Consider the following 18733-nt stretch of genomic DNA (forward strand, 5'->3'; position numbering starts at 1 on the left):
TCTGTAGTCATCGGGCCTATTCACACCGTATCCATTGCGCGCAGTGTAAATAGCCGGCACCGGGCGTAGGGGCTACGGTAGACACAGAAGATCTTTGACTCGCAGTGCGAGCCGATGACACGTGTTGCGACTTGTATGGAATTCCACAGGGTTTCGAGGTATCGTTTATGACAAATGAATGCGCTGTGCCACCCCTTACTTGTTCGCTTTCTTTGCACAGGTAGATTAGCTCTGTGCTTTCGTCGCTGTTCCTGAGCCTGCCCGACTTACTCTGTTTATCGGATCTTGGCTTTTGAGCACATTATGATTCTGATAAAAAAAACTCCCAACTTTGAATGTATTCAATCCTACTTGAGTAATACAGCTTCCGTGCCTAGGGTAGACGTCACACCTATCCCGGCTGGCCACAACGTCTACAGTGGGAACAGTTCCCGATGAATACAGATTTGTCGTGATGACCCTGCAACAATCGTGACGTGATAATCAACTGGTGCGTGCTTCTGCGATGACGACCCTTTTGCTTCCCGCCGTAGCTGGTGTGATTGTAAAGCAGCTTACCATGGGCTCGATGATCGAAAAGTACCCAGTACTGCACCCCGTTTTCGCGGGGGTGGACCATATAGGATCTGCAAATAAATTCGATTTTAGCATACAAACGATAGTTCATTTGGATTCATGATCATCACATCCGGAAGTTTATCAAAGGTCCAAGGGCGCGAAAACGGGGTGCAGTACTGTATAAGAAAAAGAAAAAACAAGCGAGAAAAGACAAACAAACATCGTTGAAACATTTTGATTGGCTAGCGACTTCAGCGTAGCCATTTCTATATCGTGACTACGTTTCTAACGCGCCCACATCAAGCGAAACTTTTAGTAAATTGGAAAGCGCTAAATTTTGAACAAACTTTAAAATTGACTGGCAAACAATCTACTTAAGTACTGTAGTAGCACTTACCAGCGAAGAGCAGGACTACCAGGGTCGCTGCGGTGACTGCAAGAGATTTCAATGGAAAAATCTAAGCTGCTCAATAGTTGTGTCTCGCAAAACTCAAGTGCTGAGCTCGCGTTCGAAAAGAAGCCCTCGTCGCCCACGATATTGTTTTTGACGAGAAGGTTTTGAATCTCGGGTATCGCTCCAGCGTACACAACTGTAATGCCATGATTGCTGCAGTACTTTTGTAGGATGAGAAATGCACTTCGCACCACCGTAGAATCCGCCGCGGTAACACCAGTAAAGTCCATAACCACATATTCGGTCGGTTGTACGCCAGGGCTGGACGCGGGAGTCCCATCGAGACACGCGATCAATGGCCTCCGTTTATGGTCTGGAGTGAGCAGTACCATACTTGCATCACTATGGTAGAACGACCTATCATCGCTTTCGCCATCATCTACTTCCGGCTTGCGAATATACACCGCTTTCTGAACAGTGTCAAGAATTTGCACCGACGATCCAAAGAACAGGAAGCCGCGCAGCTCGAAATACGCGATAGCATTGCTCTTCTGATCCAGTACTTGGCGCTCAGTAAGAGGTCGCTCCACGTCCGATAAACGAGGTTTCCGATCCACAACAGGCAGGCGAATGAAGCCAAACAAGAAGTTTAAAATTGCAGCGCCGGCACCGATGGCTATGCCCATTTCAAGAGACACGAGGTTCACGCAAATGAAAGTCACCCACAGAACAGCATATTCGAGCCGCGACATCTGCTTGTGTGCCAACACGAGCCACTCAATCAGGAGGTCGATGGCGATGAAGATGAGCGTCGCTGCAAAGAAAAACCGTGGCACGTAGCTCATGACGGAAATGGGCGCGACCATAATAGCAGACTCAGCGATGATCACGCACACGCCGACAATTCGTGAGTTGGTCTTCGAACGGTACGTAAAGATGGTCTGCGAGAAGATGTAGGAACCCGTGCATCCACCCAGTAGACCACTCACCACATTGGACCAGCCGACAGTGTTGAGCTCCTGATTGAAGTCGAGTTTCTTGTCCATGTCGAGCTCGATAGCAGCGATATCCAAACAGGACCCAAACGCCACAATGAAAACCATGCTGACCCAGGTGCCAAATTGCTTCGGTAATTCGCTCCAATGCACCAGAGAGAAATCAAAAAGACTGACCAGATCCGTGACTGTGGCAGGTTCCATCGCGGGGTCAATCCATCCGCCGTCGCGTGCCTCGTCCATTGAGATTCCACCGACGAGCAGGATGAAGAAGAAAACCGCTGGCATGATCATGATCGCGGCAGACAGAATGAATTAGTTGTCGTAGCGCTGGGATACTACAAGGAGGAAGGCGCCACCAAGCACACCCGGAACGCACAGCAGGATGTCGTGTGGGTTATCGAAGACTCTGATCATGGACCCGATGTCGTTGACGATCAGGCCCGTACACAGGGCGAGTCCGGCATAGAGACAAAAGATGCCGATGAAGGCCAAGTAGCCGCCGATGACGGGTATCGGCAGATACGACGCCAGCTCGGCCAACTTCATCTTTCCCATGACGACAAGACAGACACCGAACAGCGCTGTGGCGATTCCTATCGTGACAACGGAGGTTGCCACCTTGGCTTCGAGCGGAACGTCGTCGCCCAACGAGTTGCAGATGGAAGTAGCCATGGTGCTAAGGAAAATAAGGCCGCCATCCTGTACTTGTCCGATGGAAAATGGCATCGAGCTCATTAGAGTGAACATGATTTGGTGAACGACGCTGGAGTACACGACGAGCTTGGCGAGTGCCGGCATGAAATCTTGGAAATCGCGATGGCTGAAGATGATAACGGTGTAGCCATATATGGCTGGGATGGCTAATATCGAGTTGATAATGCCGTACATGACAGCATTGGTGATGTGAGCCAGTTTCTTCGAGCTTTGTTTGCGCACATCCGACGACGTGTTGCCCGTAGGACTGTGTAGCAGCATCTGCGCTGGAGACTCGACGTTAGTGTTTCGGTTCTTGTCACGAGTAATGGAGGCTGCTGAAAGCTGGGAGAGGCGACTAAGTCCGTGAGTTACTGAGGCCATGATGTACTGCGCAGGTCCCGGTGTGTGCACTGGTCACCAAAAAGGCAGAATGGTCTCCATTCCAGCTCGACTAATAGCAATTCCCTGCTCGCATATCTCAAGGCGTATCTGAGACTCCACTAAGGTTTTGCCTAAGCGATGGATGCAGCACTGTAAGCACATACGGACCACCGGTCCGAATCGGATCGGATGTGCGCGATGCGTGGGATCTGCTGAATTGCGTGTCGTTTAACTTGAGGAGCACTACCGGTATTATCGTACAAACGGATTCTACAATACAGCACCCGTTTTCACGCCTTGGACCTTTAATAAACTTCCGGATGTGATGAGCCAAAATCCAAATGAACCAGGTTTTGTTTTCTAAAGTCTGATTTCCTTGCCAGCTCTGTATAATCCATATTCGCGAAAACGGGGTGCAGTACTGTACGAAGAAGTATACCCGCTCCGAATAAAGCACCCTTGCTCATTTTCAAGGTATACAGTTTTGAAAATTACCATTCCACCCACTCTATCGAATATTATACATACACAATACCTTAACTTCTTGCTAGTAAATAAAAGTATATTGCTACGCTCATTTCTCTCGAGTACACTACAATATGGCTCCTGAACGCCTTGCGAGCATTAACGCCGAGAAGTTAATATAAATACGTTTTTTAGGGAGACTTTACAGTACTTAAAGCACATCAAGCTCAAATGTAACCAGTAAACTGTTTTATAATTGAATTTACGAAAATCTCTTCAGAGACTCTATCGATAGCTTAAGTTGGGGCTGATGCCAGCTTCATGACCGATGCCGTCTCAAATTTATAATACCACTCCAAATAGTAGACCCTAGCGCAATTTGAGGGTATACTAATGGAAAAGCATACCGCATATTATTTGGTAGAACCCGCTGATAGTTTTGTAAAGCTTTAGAGCTTAATTTTTTTTAAATTTCTTCCAATGATATTTTTTATAAATGCTCACAATCCGATATTAATAGCATTTTGCGGTGCCAATTTAAATTCAGTCTGATCGTGACATGTAGCTGCAGGAGACTCACCAACGGACACGGATGAAAACATCATTTTTGGTAAGTTTACAGGAGTAGAAAATGTGACAATGTTTTCAAACTCATCTTTACAAAGCACTACAAGGGATGATAATTAACACTTTTGAAAAATCGACGAATATGACAGAGGATATGTATTACAGTGTAGATCGCTGTGCTCTCATTTTACATGTATCTGTACGCTACGAGTATGTCCTATCTCTCTCACAGCAGTACTGTACATTTGAGTTTTTTTCTTTCACGGGCGCTCCGAAGCGGGCGCTCCTTAGACCCTCCCAGTGCTGGGTGATGCACAAGCCCCCGAACGCTCGCTAGCCGCATGCAGCGCCAAAGTTGAAGATGAATCAAGTACGTATTATTGGTAGGGTAAGTGCTTACTGTATTTTACCGGTACGGTAAATGGAGGGTTGTTTACGGCATGGCAAATCCATACAGTATTAGTAAGCACATTTTTAAAAATACATAAAAAATACGAAGCACTTTAAACTATTAATACCGGCTACGAGTTTTCTGTTTCGAACGCTGTTTTCGACAATATTTTAGTGCACTTCAAAGAGTTTAAGAACATGTACTGTATACCGCTATGAGCGAGATCCCCAAAAAGGCATGCGGAATTCAGCGTGAGGCTAAGGTACACGATAGGTCGCTGTAAGTTTTGGGCTGAATCCGTCTAGAATTTGGAGTTAAAAACGATTTATACCTTCGCACATTAGCGGGCTTGTTAAAAAATTGTCAATGCGAGAAGATTAAAAAGTAGATTCACGCGCTTTAATATCTGACTGAAACCAATTCCGCAAGTCTATCGCTTTGCTCCTGCGAGCACAAAACTATTAGCTTCCGTATCGTACGCAGAGATTGGAGATTTTAGCATAACTGCATTTTTCCTCTCTGCTGTCAATGGTACTTGAATACTATGTATTTCTGCTAACACTGTGCATGAATTGGTACATCGCATTGGTCGTTTCGACGTTGATAATGTGAATTTCTACCAAATTTGCTGTTTTGGTCCTATTTAATGCCCCCCCGTGAAGAGATTGTGGAAAACGTGAAAAAATGGCTGGGCTTTAGAACTGCATTAGAAGTTTTTAATTCATTTAGTATTATTTATGACGAAAAATATCGCTACTCTGTACAAAGCATGCGGACTCTGCAGCAGACTCCCAGCGTCTGATTTAGACTCTGAAGTGTTTGTTTGGACCAGTGACGGCTACAGCATGCCGTCGCTCTCATTGAACTGGCAAATTGTACTTTTTTCTGACAGCTCAGTATGGCGTCATCAATGCATACCGCCGTGCGCCAGGGCGCAAACCCGGGGGAGAATCTAAGGAGCGGTGGCTGGATCCATAACTCATTGGGAGGCAAAATGAATTTAGCCATAAAATTCATAAATCACGAACTTAGGTACAAATCGCACTTAAAACATAACTTCCTGTACTTAGAACGAGGAATTTATGAAAATTATTTGATGGGATCTGACTAAGCTGAAAGATGTCTGGTCCGGATAATCGTTTTTTTTTACTTATGCTGTACTGCTTCAGCGAAAGCGTGGTTGGTTTTGATATAAGGATCTTCATTCGCAGCGTGAGGACGTACTTATCTTGAATGGGGTTTCCCACCATTACATGACCATTAAACTGTCACTTCAGAGAGGGGTAAAGTTTTTTTCGCTTTCTTATGATATAGAAAAATGAGCTTAGTCTGGTCATCTTTGGATTTGATAGCCTTGTGCAAATCTCCTTATCTATTATTACTTTCCGATATTTGTCTGATCTGAGAGAAAAAAAAAGTATGTTTCTCAACTCGTTCAATTATGAGCTCGCCTCATTTTTATGTTATGCACAAAAGTCAGTTTTATTATACCGGTTACAGGAAAGCCTGCCAGCCAGCAACAACCAAACACCCGCTTGCCGACGATATGCTCGGCATTCTGGCTTCTGCAGCTAAAATCGTAGACATTACGTGCCATCACGAAGTTAAAATGACTTCTTCTTTAAATCTGAGGTGGCGTGCTAATGTACTCACCTATGCGTATGACATACAGCTGAGTGTAGTGGCTACGCTACTTATATTTCTGAAAGGAGCCTTACTAGATGGTACCAAAGATTTTTAATGACAAGCAACGTTGACAAGAAGGCGGCTGCTGAAAAGAAGCTGAAACGGTTTGTTCGCCTGTATCGGAATACTTAAAGAATCATGCATGTTTTTATTTTAAAGAGCTTCGCGAGGCAATTTAAGCTAGCTTTCTAGCGGTCTATGCCTGTCGGATGCTATAATATGTCGCGCCCTGCGGTTTGACTTTGGGTTAACTCGTAAAGTTCTGACAAAGCGAGCTCACGAAAGCCTCCCTCGCGAGAGAAGAGAATTTATATCAAGACCGAGTCCATTTTACAGCGGACCGGACCAACTTGTCTTCGTTGATGAAACATCAAAAGACGGAAGGTAACTTAGCTATTTGTTTTTTTGTAATGTATTTTCTAGTAATGCTAATGCATAGGTCTGTGCAACGTCGCCGCGGGTGGTCAGCTTGCAACGCCCCCGTAAATGTCAGCATTCCATTTTCTCGAGGAACTCACGCCTCCGTTTTGGCTGCCATGGACGTCACTGGATTTTTCGCGTGGGGAATGACCAGCAACACCTTCACCAGGTGGAACTTCCACCGTGTTTTCAAGAGCAAGATAGCCCCCTTTCTGAGTCCATGGCCCTTACCACGCTCAATTCTCGTACTAGACAGCGCCAAGATCCACATATATCAAAAACTTCAAGTTCTCATTCACGCTACTGGTGCACTTCCAATTTTCTGCCTCCTTACTCTCCCGACCTAAGTCCTATCGAGGTTGGCTTCTCATTTCTTAAGCGCTATCTCCGACGCCACGCCAACTTGGCTTTCCGCGAAGCACCTGAAGACGTATTGAAGGTGGCGATGCACTTCTGTACGAAGCGTAGTGAAACAGTTGGGTTAGACCTCTACAGCCACTGTGGTTATCATACGAACCAAATAAACTTACCCTCTCTCAAGTTTTCCAGCCAAAGTGTTAGTTGTCCTTTGCGGTATCAGCATGATCGTCATTGTCCATGTCTTGAGCCGGGTCCGGTGTCCCCAGGTCGCGTGGAACAGGGGTCGCAAACTGTAGGCAGGTAGCTCCAGTGCATGGCGCAAGTCCGATAGATTTAGAAAAATGGGCATGTACACGTGCTCGGACGAGCCGATATTCGTCTTCTACTTGACATCTGTGCTTGAAGCACCACACAGAAGCGATCCGCTTGTGTGTTATTGCTGCCAGCGCTCAGCGTCACAGTCTCGGAGCTTTTCAACTTCATCCTCACATCCCTCGTCTACACTATAATATTATAGTGCGAACTGGTCGTATATCACGTCGGAGCTCTGCTTCTTTGCCAAACGGCTGCCGTACACAAACACACTCTTGATTGCGGTGCCCGACTGAAGTCGGTTCCGCAGCTTGGAGTGTATATACTTGTACATGCTCCATGCTGCAGTCGTGTACGTCGGCAACGAAAAAAAAATTGGGGGTAGAGCCGAATACTTATGTTGCCTTAGACCTCCCTCCCCATCAATCCAGGGATGCCATATCGCAACTTAGTCCTCCGCTGTCCAATAATGGAGCCAGGCTGCAATTTTGCGTACATGCTCGATGTGATTTGTCGAGATCGTCATCCCCAAATATAGTAGGGCCTTCCGTTGGATCGAGCAAGAATGTTACCCCATCGCATCTGTGTGAAGAAAGCGCCACCTTTTTCAATGCGCTTTAAAATTCTGCCAGCCATGGCGATATATCCAGCGTCGTTAGCAAATCCACCCTAAGCTCCAATACTTCGAGAAATTACCGGTATTTGTAAAGCTATCCATACACGAATGAATGAAAAAAAACTCAAATGGATGCATAATTGTTCGAGCGGATACAAAATCCGGTTTTCATTGAACAGACATGAAATACTTGTATGCGAGTTATTTCTATAAAAATTTACTTAACCCCAACAATAAAAGTTTAGGACAAAAAAGAGGATCAAAAGTTGATGACGTAGATGCTCATGTGAATGTATATAGAAATTTATCACTGTATAATCTCTCTACAACCATACTAGCAACAATTCGCTAAACCTACGCGTTATTGCATGAGCTGCTGTGCCGTAAGGTGTCTGGAATGACTTCCCGGAGAGTGATTTGTCCCTAACTCAAGGCCAAAAGTCGTCAAAATCGATAGCAAAATCAAGTGAAATATCAACTCCATACAAAGTGGTGTCGAGTGTCTCAACTGTCCTATTAGACAAAGGCAATGACACCCGCCGCGCTCGAATTTTGTCCTTATAATTAAGGGCTTCAGGACAAACTCCTCGGAATTCAACAATCTTGCATCTTATTTCGTCCCCATTTACGGTTTTGTTTTTGTTGAAGTTAACAAATACGCAATACCAGTGCAAGTACCGTCGTTCGACTCATGGTTGCATCTTTTCTAAGAGGGCCCTTCGAGTAAAGGCCCTTCACAATTTTTATCCAGCAGAGCAGCCATCAGCTCGACCTTTTTATGATAGAAGCCAGGAATTTATGTTACTTCCTTTCCGAGTGTCCAAAACAATCATCTTTAATAATCTGCTCAAATACTTCGTATTCTGTCAGTTGTTTTACGTTGGTTGACCCCCTTTGCGTTTTGGAGTAGGTTGCGTTGGCTAACGTTTCTTCTTTTAGTTGTACTGGCCCATGATGTCACCGTCTTGGAGCACACGCGCTATCACGCTCTCGTTTCTAATTACCGTTACGAGACCGATATTTGCTGAGTATAGGTTTGGCATTATCTGTAACCACACCCTTGACAATGCCAATTCTGCCGGTCGCAGCCTCCACTTCGCTCACCATATCTCTGTGAGCTGTCCTCACGATAAACTTCCATACCAGCGGCTTCCTGTTAGGTCCAATCAGAATGAAATTGAATATATTTCAGTGGCTCGCTATCGTGCAGCCATCGACCACCAGCACGATGTGAGGATCATTGCAGAAATCCTGTACGATATCCTCGGTTTCATCGTTGTAGGCACCGTCGAGCAAGCGGCCGAATACTGGTCGCGATGGCACCTTGATATCAGTAGGGAGACCAGCTGGTGAGAGCGTCTGGAAGCCAGGTCGCTCCACCGTGCGCAACGCCACAGACAGGTGTATTAGCGACGAGCTTGTTGAACTCGTCTAACGTCATTGGCGCCCAGACCACTATCGATTTCGCTTTTCACCGGTGCTCGACACTGCGGAGCCATTGCTGACTCGACGTCGGTTGCGTTGACCAATCGTGTTTATGAACTCGCTCCTCTCCCTCACTGACCAGTACGGACAGTTCTCTAGGATATGGTGCTTTGCCTACTCCGTCTTCGCGTTGGTTATCACTTCCTTGCATCTCTTACATTCGACAATTTTCCCCATTCGAAGCTCTCCCACTTGGCCGCCCATCGCCCATTGTAGCAGTATCGATAGCCGGTTATTTGAAAACCCATCGTTTCGTGACTGATCTCCATACCTTGTAGCCAGACTTCACAGCAGGCAAGAATGTGGGACTCGAGTGTGGAATGCGATATGAATGTTGAAGTTGGTGAGAGCGGAGCGAGAAGCATAAATTTGATGAATGGCCATGTCAAGATTTTTTTTTTACTGTTTTGACCAAGCAACTATTTTATAAATACACCGATGTAAATTGTGTCAGATGAAACCGCTGGATTCATCTGCACGACCTATTTGAAAGACTTTACCCGGGTGAAATTGCTTTGTCTGTTATTTAAAACCGTACGGACCCTCAGTACGTCGTCTAACTTCCCCAAGCAAGCGTAGGAATTCTAGCGACCAATCTTTCATAGAGTCCAGCTTTTAGAAGCTGCACCAGCAATTGCATTGATAGCAATTAGACGTATACTGACTGTACCATCAACAACGCTTGAATTTGCATACCGCGTTAAAACAATATTTTTCGTCACAATTGCGTAAGTAAACAATTATTGTGCATTTAAGGCTTTGTTCTTTTCACTTCACTTGATGCTTGATTTATAAAAATGGAGGACGTTTTATTAAATCAATACCGTTACAAAGTACAAAAAGATATAGTTAGACTGCTGAAATCACTCGCTCTGGATTGAAACACCATCAACTACAACAAGGTAATTCAATCACAGATTAAACAATCGATGTCTGTCTCTTCCCATCTCATTTTTATACCTCGATTTAAGCTCCAACCATGCTCGATTTACGCTATAAAATAGAGGGAAAATCCATATGCAAAGCTCAATAAGATTTGTATCATTAACAACGCATGGATTTGCATTACGCGCTGAAAGATTTTTTTGTCGCCTAGTCGTGAGAGTAAGTCTCTGCACTCGACACACAGGCTCTGTGTCAGAAAGCCGAACGGCAAGTGGCGCATTGTTCATGCTTTTAACAAGCTAAATGCGGCCACCATCCCGGTGCAAACGCCGATTTCTCGCAAGGATGTTCTGCAGAGCAACATGGTAGGCTGTACGCTGTACAGCGCACTCGACTTGGTTGATGGCTACTACCAATTTCTCATGCGAGCGATCGACATTCCGCTGACAGCGATGAGTACTCCGAGCGGTATGCTCTTGGGAGTGGCTGGTCATGCCCCAGGGGCTGTCGAACGCACCAGCAGCGCTCTATCATCTTGTGGCGCAGTTGTTTAGGCCCCATCAGGCGTACGCTCAGACGTACTTTGACGATATATTTGTCCATAGTCGTGCTGAGCACGGAAATTTAGACGCGTAGAACCACATTGACCACTTGCGAGCGGTGATCGAGTGCATGCGCACTAATACGTTGTATGCCAGCTTGGACAAGTGCGTCTTTGGCGCGGAGGATATACTTTTTCTCGGGTGCTTCATTGGGAAGCGCGGCTTACGGGCAGAACCTGCCAAAGTCAAGGCCATCGTGGACTGGACGGTTCCCAAGAGCCAAAAATACTTACGCACGTCGCTAGGCTTAGCCAACTACTTGCACAAGTACAGCGCGAGCTACGCGGAGGTGACTCAATCATTATCCGATTTCCTTAAGAAGGATACACCATGGTGCTGGAACGTCGAGCACGACGGAGCCTTTGAGACGGTGAAGGAGAGCCTCCTCCAGGCTCCGATCTTTGCGCTACCGAACCCGGATTGTCCGTTTAGCGTCGTCTGTGACGCCTCCGATTTTGCAATCGGTTGTGCCTTACTACAAGCAGACGCCGAAGGGCGTGAGCGCGTGATTGCGTTTGAGCCTCGCCAGCTCAAAGCTTCAGAGAAGAACTATCCAGTTCATGACAAAGAGCTACTTGCAATGAAGTATGCTCTAGTCTAATTCAGATTACACCAGCTAGACTCTAAGCTTTTGTGATCTTTAGTGATCATGCGTCGCTACACACCGCGACACAGTCGCCCATCTCTTTCAGAGAATGGCAAGATGGCTTTCTTCTTTGCTGAGTACAGCTTCGAGGTGAAGTATAAACTGGGGTGGCTTAATGTAGTGGCCGATGCGCTCTCGCGCAGGCCGGACTACGCGTTAGCTCATGTCACGACAGTGACATCGTCAGTGCCTGACTTGATAAGCGGAGCGTATGCACGGGACGACATGTACGTAGCGCTGCTACGGGCTATTAGGAGCGAAGAGTTTAAAGACTCTGAGAAGGAATTGTCAGGGCGCTTACGCGCGAGGCTGCGTCGATACTCGCTCGATGGCAGCCTGCTGTACTACAGCACCGACTCTGATGATAACCCTCGTGTAGTCGCTCCTCATGATGAGGATCTGAAGTATCAAATTCTCTATGAGGCTCATGATACGCCCGTGGGCGGGCACTTAGGTCGGGAGAAGACCTATGGCTCGGTGAGCTCGATGTACTGGTGGCCCAAGATGTATAAGTGGGTCGGCACCTATGCACTCACGTGTGAGACGTGTCAACGGACGAAGTCCGCGCCGAGCACGGAAGCGCCGTTGGCGAGTTTGCCTGTCCCCAAGGGATATTGGCAGTCCATGAGTATGGACTTTGTGTTTATCCTTCTCAAGGATAAGGCGAGAAACACGGGTATTGTGGTCTTTATAGACCGATTGAGCAAGATGGCTCATTTAGCGGCGGTGCCGGACACCATTGATGGTGAGGGTACAGCTTTGCTGGATTTAGACCGAGTCTTTCGCCTTCATGACTTGCCTGAGGCGATTGTCTTGGATCGATACCCGCGCTTCACCGCGAATTTCTGGACGTCCCTCTTCAGAGTGCTCGGCACTCGTTTGGACATGTTCACAGTGGACCATCCGCAGACCGACGGTCAAAGCGAACGCGTGAATCGCGTTGTGGAGGACATCCTCCTAAGCGTATGCGCTGAGGCGCCAAAACGCTGGAGCCAGATGCTCCCACTCGTTGAGTTCGCATTAAATAATGCAGTGGAGCCTCGACAGGATAGACTCCGTTCTATGTGAACGGCTTGGTGTACCCTCGCGCTCCACTGACGCCGCCACGCAGTGATTCAGGGCTTGGTGGTGGAGGGATAGCCGAGCGGCTAGCTGATGTCAGCCCTGTTGCGGTTCGCAAGCAAGGCGATGATTTTATCTCTTTGAGACTGAGCGTAATGCGTCAAGTACGCAGCGCTATGGCTGGAAGCCATAGCACGCAGAAGGAGCATGCAGATGCCAAGGGCAGAAGTAATGTTGAGAGGTTTAAGGTCGGTGACCAAGTTTTTCTTAAACACGAAAATCTACCAACTCATGCAGTGTCTGCAGTCTTCAAGACGAAATTGATACCTCGGTTCATAGGACCGTTTAAGGTCGTGGCTAGGAAGGGCTTAGCGTATATGCTCAACCTTCCGAAGAAGATGTGCATGCATACGGTCTTCTATGCTGGCTTGCTTAAGTCATTTCAATACCCCGCTCAGGTGAGCGCGGAGGCGTTGGCGCCAACTGTGGCTGGGCCACGGACAGCTGCAGGGCAGCAGGTGGTAGAGCTACGGGAGGCTGGACGACAGCAAGTAGCAGGCTGATCAACAGCAAGTGACAGAGCCACAGGTCGACGAACGAAGTGCTCGAGATGCAGGAGCAAGGCAAGCTGAACGTCCAGCCGAGCGACCGGACGCTCAAGGTAAGAGACCTGGTTGTGTGTCAACTGTGGTGACTGTAACCTATCCACAAGGTGGAACATCTCTTCGAGATCGACCGATGGTTGGTGAACGTGAACGTTCGCGTCGTGGACGCCGGTGTCGTCTGGACGTAGACGCCGTTCCGGCAAGTACTGACTCTCCCCGCGATAATCCAGCTAAGGCAAGCTCTCCTCCCGATCTGCTCGATGAGCATGGTGAGCTCCACTGTCAGGTGGAACGCCTTGTGGCGCGGCGTAGACGCCATGGTCGTACCCAGTACTTTGTCAAGTGGAGGGGTTACCCTCACTCACAGAACACATGGGAGTTTGAGGTTATCCTCCGGCAAGATTGCCCTGACGTCGTGGACGCTTACGACCGGGCACATCCTGTGCCGATGCGCCACCATAGCGTGCGACAGCGTCGTCAGGCGCTGGGCGCCTCCCACTAGAGTGGGGAGCGAACAGGTCAGTTGTTGTGCTCAGGCTCTGACCAGTGGCTGCAGCAGCCAGCTCGTACGTATGAGCGGTTCTCGCAGCGGGAGCAGGAGGTGGAGATACCTCGTGGTGTCGAGGTCGTGGTCCCGAAGGAAGCAGGTGGTTCGTGTTGTGCTGAACAAGGCTCAGACACAAGCGTCCCGATAGACGCACAGTTGTTTTGAAAATACTTGCTCGATGAGCATGATCCAAGTGTGGATGCGCTGTAACAGCGAAAGTGGTGTGTACCGGACGGGGATCGAACCACTGGCACTTGGCTTTCCAGGCTGGCGCTCTTCCATTGAGCTATAAGGACGATACCCGTAAGTTTGTCCGAGTACGGACTACTCATGGTATGAGAGGGCAGCGCCCGGGTGGAATCGGGCCACCGACCTGTGGCTTCCAAAGCCAAAGCTTGACCACTGAGCTAAAAGGGTGTTGCCTTTAAGCTTGCTCAAGCGTGGTCAGCCGCTCATGGAACGAGAGAGCTGTGTTCTAGAGGGCACCGACCTGTGGCTCTAAAAACCAGCGCTCAACCATTGAGCTAAAAGGGTGCTGTCCTTAAACTTGACGAAGCGTGGACAATCGTTTATGGAACGAGAGGGCGACGCCCGGGTGGGATCGAACCACCTTCCTATCGCTTGTGAAGCTAGTGTTCAACCGCTGAGCTGTTGTCGACGACTCGAATGCGTCAAAAGCATAGCTCAAGCGGACCTGCAGCTCTTGGATTAGGCGCGGAGCGAGAGCGTAGGTCTGAGACCGCTTGAGACCAATATGCGCAGTGCGCTTGGAGCATTGGGCCGTGGGCCGACGACGAGAAGTTGGGCATCAAACCTGCGTAGACGTTTGTGAGCTGGCGGAGCTGTACAACGCTGGTGTGAGGTGTAGTGGCCTCCGCCGTCTTGACAAGACGTGTGTTCGCTGAGGAAGTTTCGAGAACAGAATGTTCTCATCTTAGTGGGGGAGAGTGTAACGGGGTTACATGGTGTGGACACAGGGGTACGGAGTACCCGGAGAGTTAACAAGGTCTCTCAGTACGTTGGCTGAAAGCCACACGTTATGCATTTGATTAGGTTTAACTATGCTAGATAGTTAAACAGATACATTTACGCCTAGGCGGCTTGGCCGCAATATTAGTAAATAAAACACTTCTGGTTTTGAAACGTAAAAATTAAGGAATTAGCTTTGAGCTCTGGTCGTGGGCTGTAAGTTTCTTTGGATAAGAAACTTAGTATTAGTGACTCTATGAGTCGAACGTCTTCCTCTGACGCTAAAGCTACGGCAGCCCCGCTGCACCAACCCTGCTGACTTTTTACGGTAAGTCAAGGAATCTGTCTGGCTTATTATGGAGAAACATACTGCCGACTCGCTTCCCAGACAAAATTTACCACGGTACCTGTTTTGATACCCGAAACGTCGCAATAACATTAACTCAGTTATCTTTATGATTTTAGCTCTCAGCTCTTTCCGCAATCCTGGCTCCTTTATAAACAGAGGTAACGTAAGGTATTACGTGCTCGCGCAGCCAAATTATACCTGCGCTAGGCTCAACTTTGCTAGTCGGCGGCAAAGAGTGGTGTCCGCATACATCGAGTCTCCAGTCATAGGTATAGGTAGAGAGTCACAAATTATAGTCGAGAGTTCCTTCCAATTGCCGCGGTGGTCAGCGAGCCGTTGAAGTTCGTAGAGGTCTTGTTCAGTCCTTAAGCGGAATCCGGGGCCACTGGAAGCGAGATCTGCATCAAGAATAACATGAAGCGTGGTGCGGGGTTTGCAGCGCCACTTACCTGTTTCGCTAGGTGCGAAGTACGCCTTCATCTGGAGATATGCCGGGATATCTTGTCGCCGAAGAATGTGGCCGAACTACCCCCATCGGGCTGCTGTGATCCGCTGTCGTAGTGGGCGTTTTCCTCGCAGATTTCATAGAGAGCCGCATTAGAAATGCGGCGCGGGTAGCGGATATTGAGAACGCTTCGGAGTTGGCGGCGGCGAAAACTGTCCAGGTGGTGCAGGTCCGAGTTGAGCAACGCCCATGTCTCACACTTGTAGAGAAGCATCGGGAGAACGTAGCAGTTGTAGAGCCGGATGCGTGTTTTGTCGGTCAAGTAGTGTGGACGGAGCCAAAAGGCCCATAGACGACGCAGTGTCGCCGCAGCAAGTATTTTGCGTTGGGATAGATCTTCAGTGTCTCCACGTAGAGAACCAAGTTTCCGAGTTGAGCGCTAAGTTTCTTCAGCAGCTCGAGAAAGTCGGCTTGCCCCAGATGGCCGTATATGGCGTTGCAATAACGTTGTTTCCGTCTTGGATGTCTTCATCTTGAGAGACCAGCGGGCGAGAATTCCTGGAGCTTGTGCTAGGATTGTCGTGACGGCCGTGGGGTCTCTGCAGATGAAGTCGACATCGTCCGCATATACAACCATTTGCTCCAGTAGATCGTGGCGTACGTCGAGTTCGTTAGCTACTTCTCTTTGTGCTGCTTCTAAGTAAATCACAAACAAAACAGGTGCAAGTGAGTCGCCTTGGAGTGTTCCCGTGCTGCTGTCAAACGGCTTGAGGGTAATGTGTTCTGATCGAAGAGATAGCGTGGTCTTGTGTAACAGTAGTCGTATCAGCCGGACTATATCTTCGGGTAGGAAGCTGTCAAGAACGTCGAGCATTTTCTGTCGGTCGATAGTATCAAACGCTCTGGACAGGTCTATACCGAGAACTTGAATGCGTTCACGGAATGTTTGTACTCGGACGCATAACCAGCGATGAGTCCATATTGCATCAGCAGTGCTTCGATGTTTCTGAAATCCACATTGATGTGGAGATAGAAATTTGTCGACTGCTGGAGTGATGCGCTCAAGTACGATAAGCGAAATGATTTCCGGATGATGTTGAGAAGAACAATTGGCCGTAGGCTTGAGCATTCCCCTCGGGGTTTGTTCGGTTTGGGTAGGCATAGCAGGATGCCTTCACCGAGCTCGAGAGGCTCTCCCTTTGTAAAGCTGTCATTATCAAGTGACGCTAGTGTCGGGGCGAGGCCTTCAGCGTCATATTTGAGTAGTTCTGCTGGGATCTCGTCCGGTCCTGATGCTCGGTCGTTAGTAAGCCGTTTAAGCGCAAATAGGAAATTATCAGCTGTGATCGAGGTGTTCAGGGGTCGCGCTGTCGTGTCCGTGTCGATGGAGGACCGCGTATCAGCAAAAACATGCTTTCGAAAGTGGTCACAAATAAGGGAGTTAGCGGGTTTCCGGTTCAGGATGTACTTACCTTTGGTATCGTGTAGCATTATCTGTTGCATTCGTGTTCGGGTCACGTTGCGTACAGCTTCGTGAACTTGGGCCGTAGGGCTTAAATCTTCAATCCGCTTGATCTTGTCATCATTAACCTTGGCTGCAAAGGAGGATCGCGTTGCGTTCACGGCGTAGATCGTATGTATTCGCCTTGACGCCATTGTAGATCCGTAGTTGGAGGTCGCGCTGGCGCGTTGAGAGACCTTCTAAGACTGGGTCTTTGTAACGCGTTTGCCTTGCTGACGAAGTGCGGTAGTCAATGCGGTCCCTTTGATACAATCAAACCGTGAGGTCCACTGCTGGGCAATTGGTAGGAGTGTTGGGACCAGTAGCCGCATCGTGGAGCGTCTGGATGTACTCGAATTTGATCTCGTCGTCGTGGATGAGGCGGTCACGGGCGAGTGTTGGCTGTGATGTTGATCGTGGTGGTGTCCGGAGCCGAAGGCGGTGCACGTGTTCAAATATGAAATCTGCAGTGACGAGTTTGCGATCAGATGTCGTGATGGTCCCTTCCCATATATCTCGCATCCATGTAGAATTTTCGACAGGATTGTGGACAGAGGATGTAGTCGATCTGGCTGAATTGGCTGTAGGTCGTCCGGCGTTGGCTCCATGTCGTTCTGTGTCTTGCGCGTTTTAAAAGCCTGTATTTGTAGCAAAAATATGGTGAGAGTAACAAAAGTCAGCGAGAGCGTGGTCGTTGCGGTTGCGGGCAGCCACGTCCGTGAGGGCCCATGAAGGACTCGACGGGTGAGCGGCGTCCGAGTTTAGCTTTGAAGTCTCCAGTGATGATAGTGACATCTCGTCGGGGAGTCCATCGGGGGCTTTGTCCAATTTAGCGTAGAATCTGTCGATGGCCTTGAGGCAGTGTGGGCGTACGCGGAGATGACAGTGGTGCGGCCGACCTGTGGCAAGAATAGTTGCAGAATCCCGATTCTGTCGCTGTGTGCCCAGTACCTATGAAGGTATGAACGTAAGCGAGGAGAGACGGCGAGCCCGACACCATGCTGTTCTTATGTGGCGGCTGGAAGCGTGAGGAGCGTGTACATCCGATGAGTTTCCTGTCCAGCCTGGTCTCCAGAAGGCCGAGGATGTCGATCTTGTATCCTTGGGGAGCGTGTCGTGTTGGCGGCGTTGGGAGCTTAAGGTTTGAACATTGAACGAGCCTATACGTAAACGGTTAGTCTGGTTAGGCCGGAGGCGGGAAGAAGGGGGGTTTCGACTGTGGTGACTGCGGTGAAGCGACTAAGGAGACTTACAGAGGACTTACAGACGCCCGGGAGCATCTGCCAAAAGCGCGCGGCCAACATCATGGCAGCACGTGTCGGGGGAGGACGTCACTTCAACCCCTCCAAAAAATAAACAGAGGTATTATAGAAATAAATACGAAAGTTTTGGACCCGTGATAAATACCAGTATGAGCCCTAACTGATTCCCATACCTAATACTGTGTATAAGACAAGTTGCATGGCTAAAGAGAGGGCTTCGCCCAATAAACCAAGGCGTCACTCGTGTGGTAACCAGGTTTGCTCCTACACTACGTGGATTGCATCTTTTTGTCGAAGCCTCTGTAGAAGCTTGAACTCTTTCAATGTGCTGGGTGTATACATGCTATATTACCGGAGCAATGTTTTCTGAAAGGCACTCGTTATTTTGCCCGACAGAGGTAACATAGCATCGACTTTTATACGTGTACAGATAGTATAGTACGGTCTAATTGGAGTAGCGTTAGGACACTAGCGCGTTTGCACTCGTCTGCGGACTTATAGCCGTGGCCCGTCTTTCTCTTCGCTTGCTGC

At 48.4% G+C, this 18733-nt stretch overlaps 1 protein-coding gene and 2 pseudogenes across 3 annotated transcripts; all 3 read right to left on the reverse strand.

Annotated features, from left to right (window-relative positions):
- Positions 1-1387: 1387 nt before the first annotated feature.
- Positions 1388-2235, reverse strand: PITG_02811 (Sulfate Permease (SulP) Family; the record flags this gene model as incomplete). The annotated part of the gene is made up of 3 exons (XM_002907657.1): positions 1388-1422; positions 1487-1514; positions 1573-2235. The coding sequence occupies 3 exons, from the start codon at positions 2233-2235 to the stop codon at positions 1388-1390; spliced, it is 726 nt and encodes a 241-aa protein (XP_002907703.1).
- An 11665-nt stretch (positions 2236-13900) lies between these two features.
- PITG_25674 lies at positions 13901-13972 on the reverse strand (annotated as a pseudogene). Its single transcript has one exon. The product of its transcript is annotated as a tRNA-OTHER (tRNA).
- Positions 13973-14021: 49 nt separating this feature from the next.
- Positions 14022-14093, reverse strand: PITG_25675 (annotated as a pseudogene). The gene has a single exon. The product of its transcript is annotated as a tRNA-OTHER (tRNA).
- Between the last annotated feature and the right edge of the window lie 4640 nt (positions 14094-18733).

This window comes from Phytophthora infestans, genomic scaffold (genome assembly GCF_000142945.1).
Source record: "Phytophthora infestans T30-4 supercont1.3 genomic scaffold, whole genome shotgun sequence".
NCBI classification, from domain to species: domain Eukaryota; phylum Oomycota; class Peronosporomycetes; order Peronosporales; family Peronosporaceae; genus Phytophthora; species Phytophthora infestans.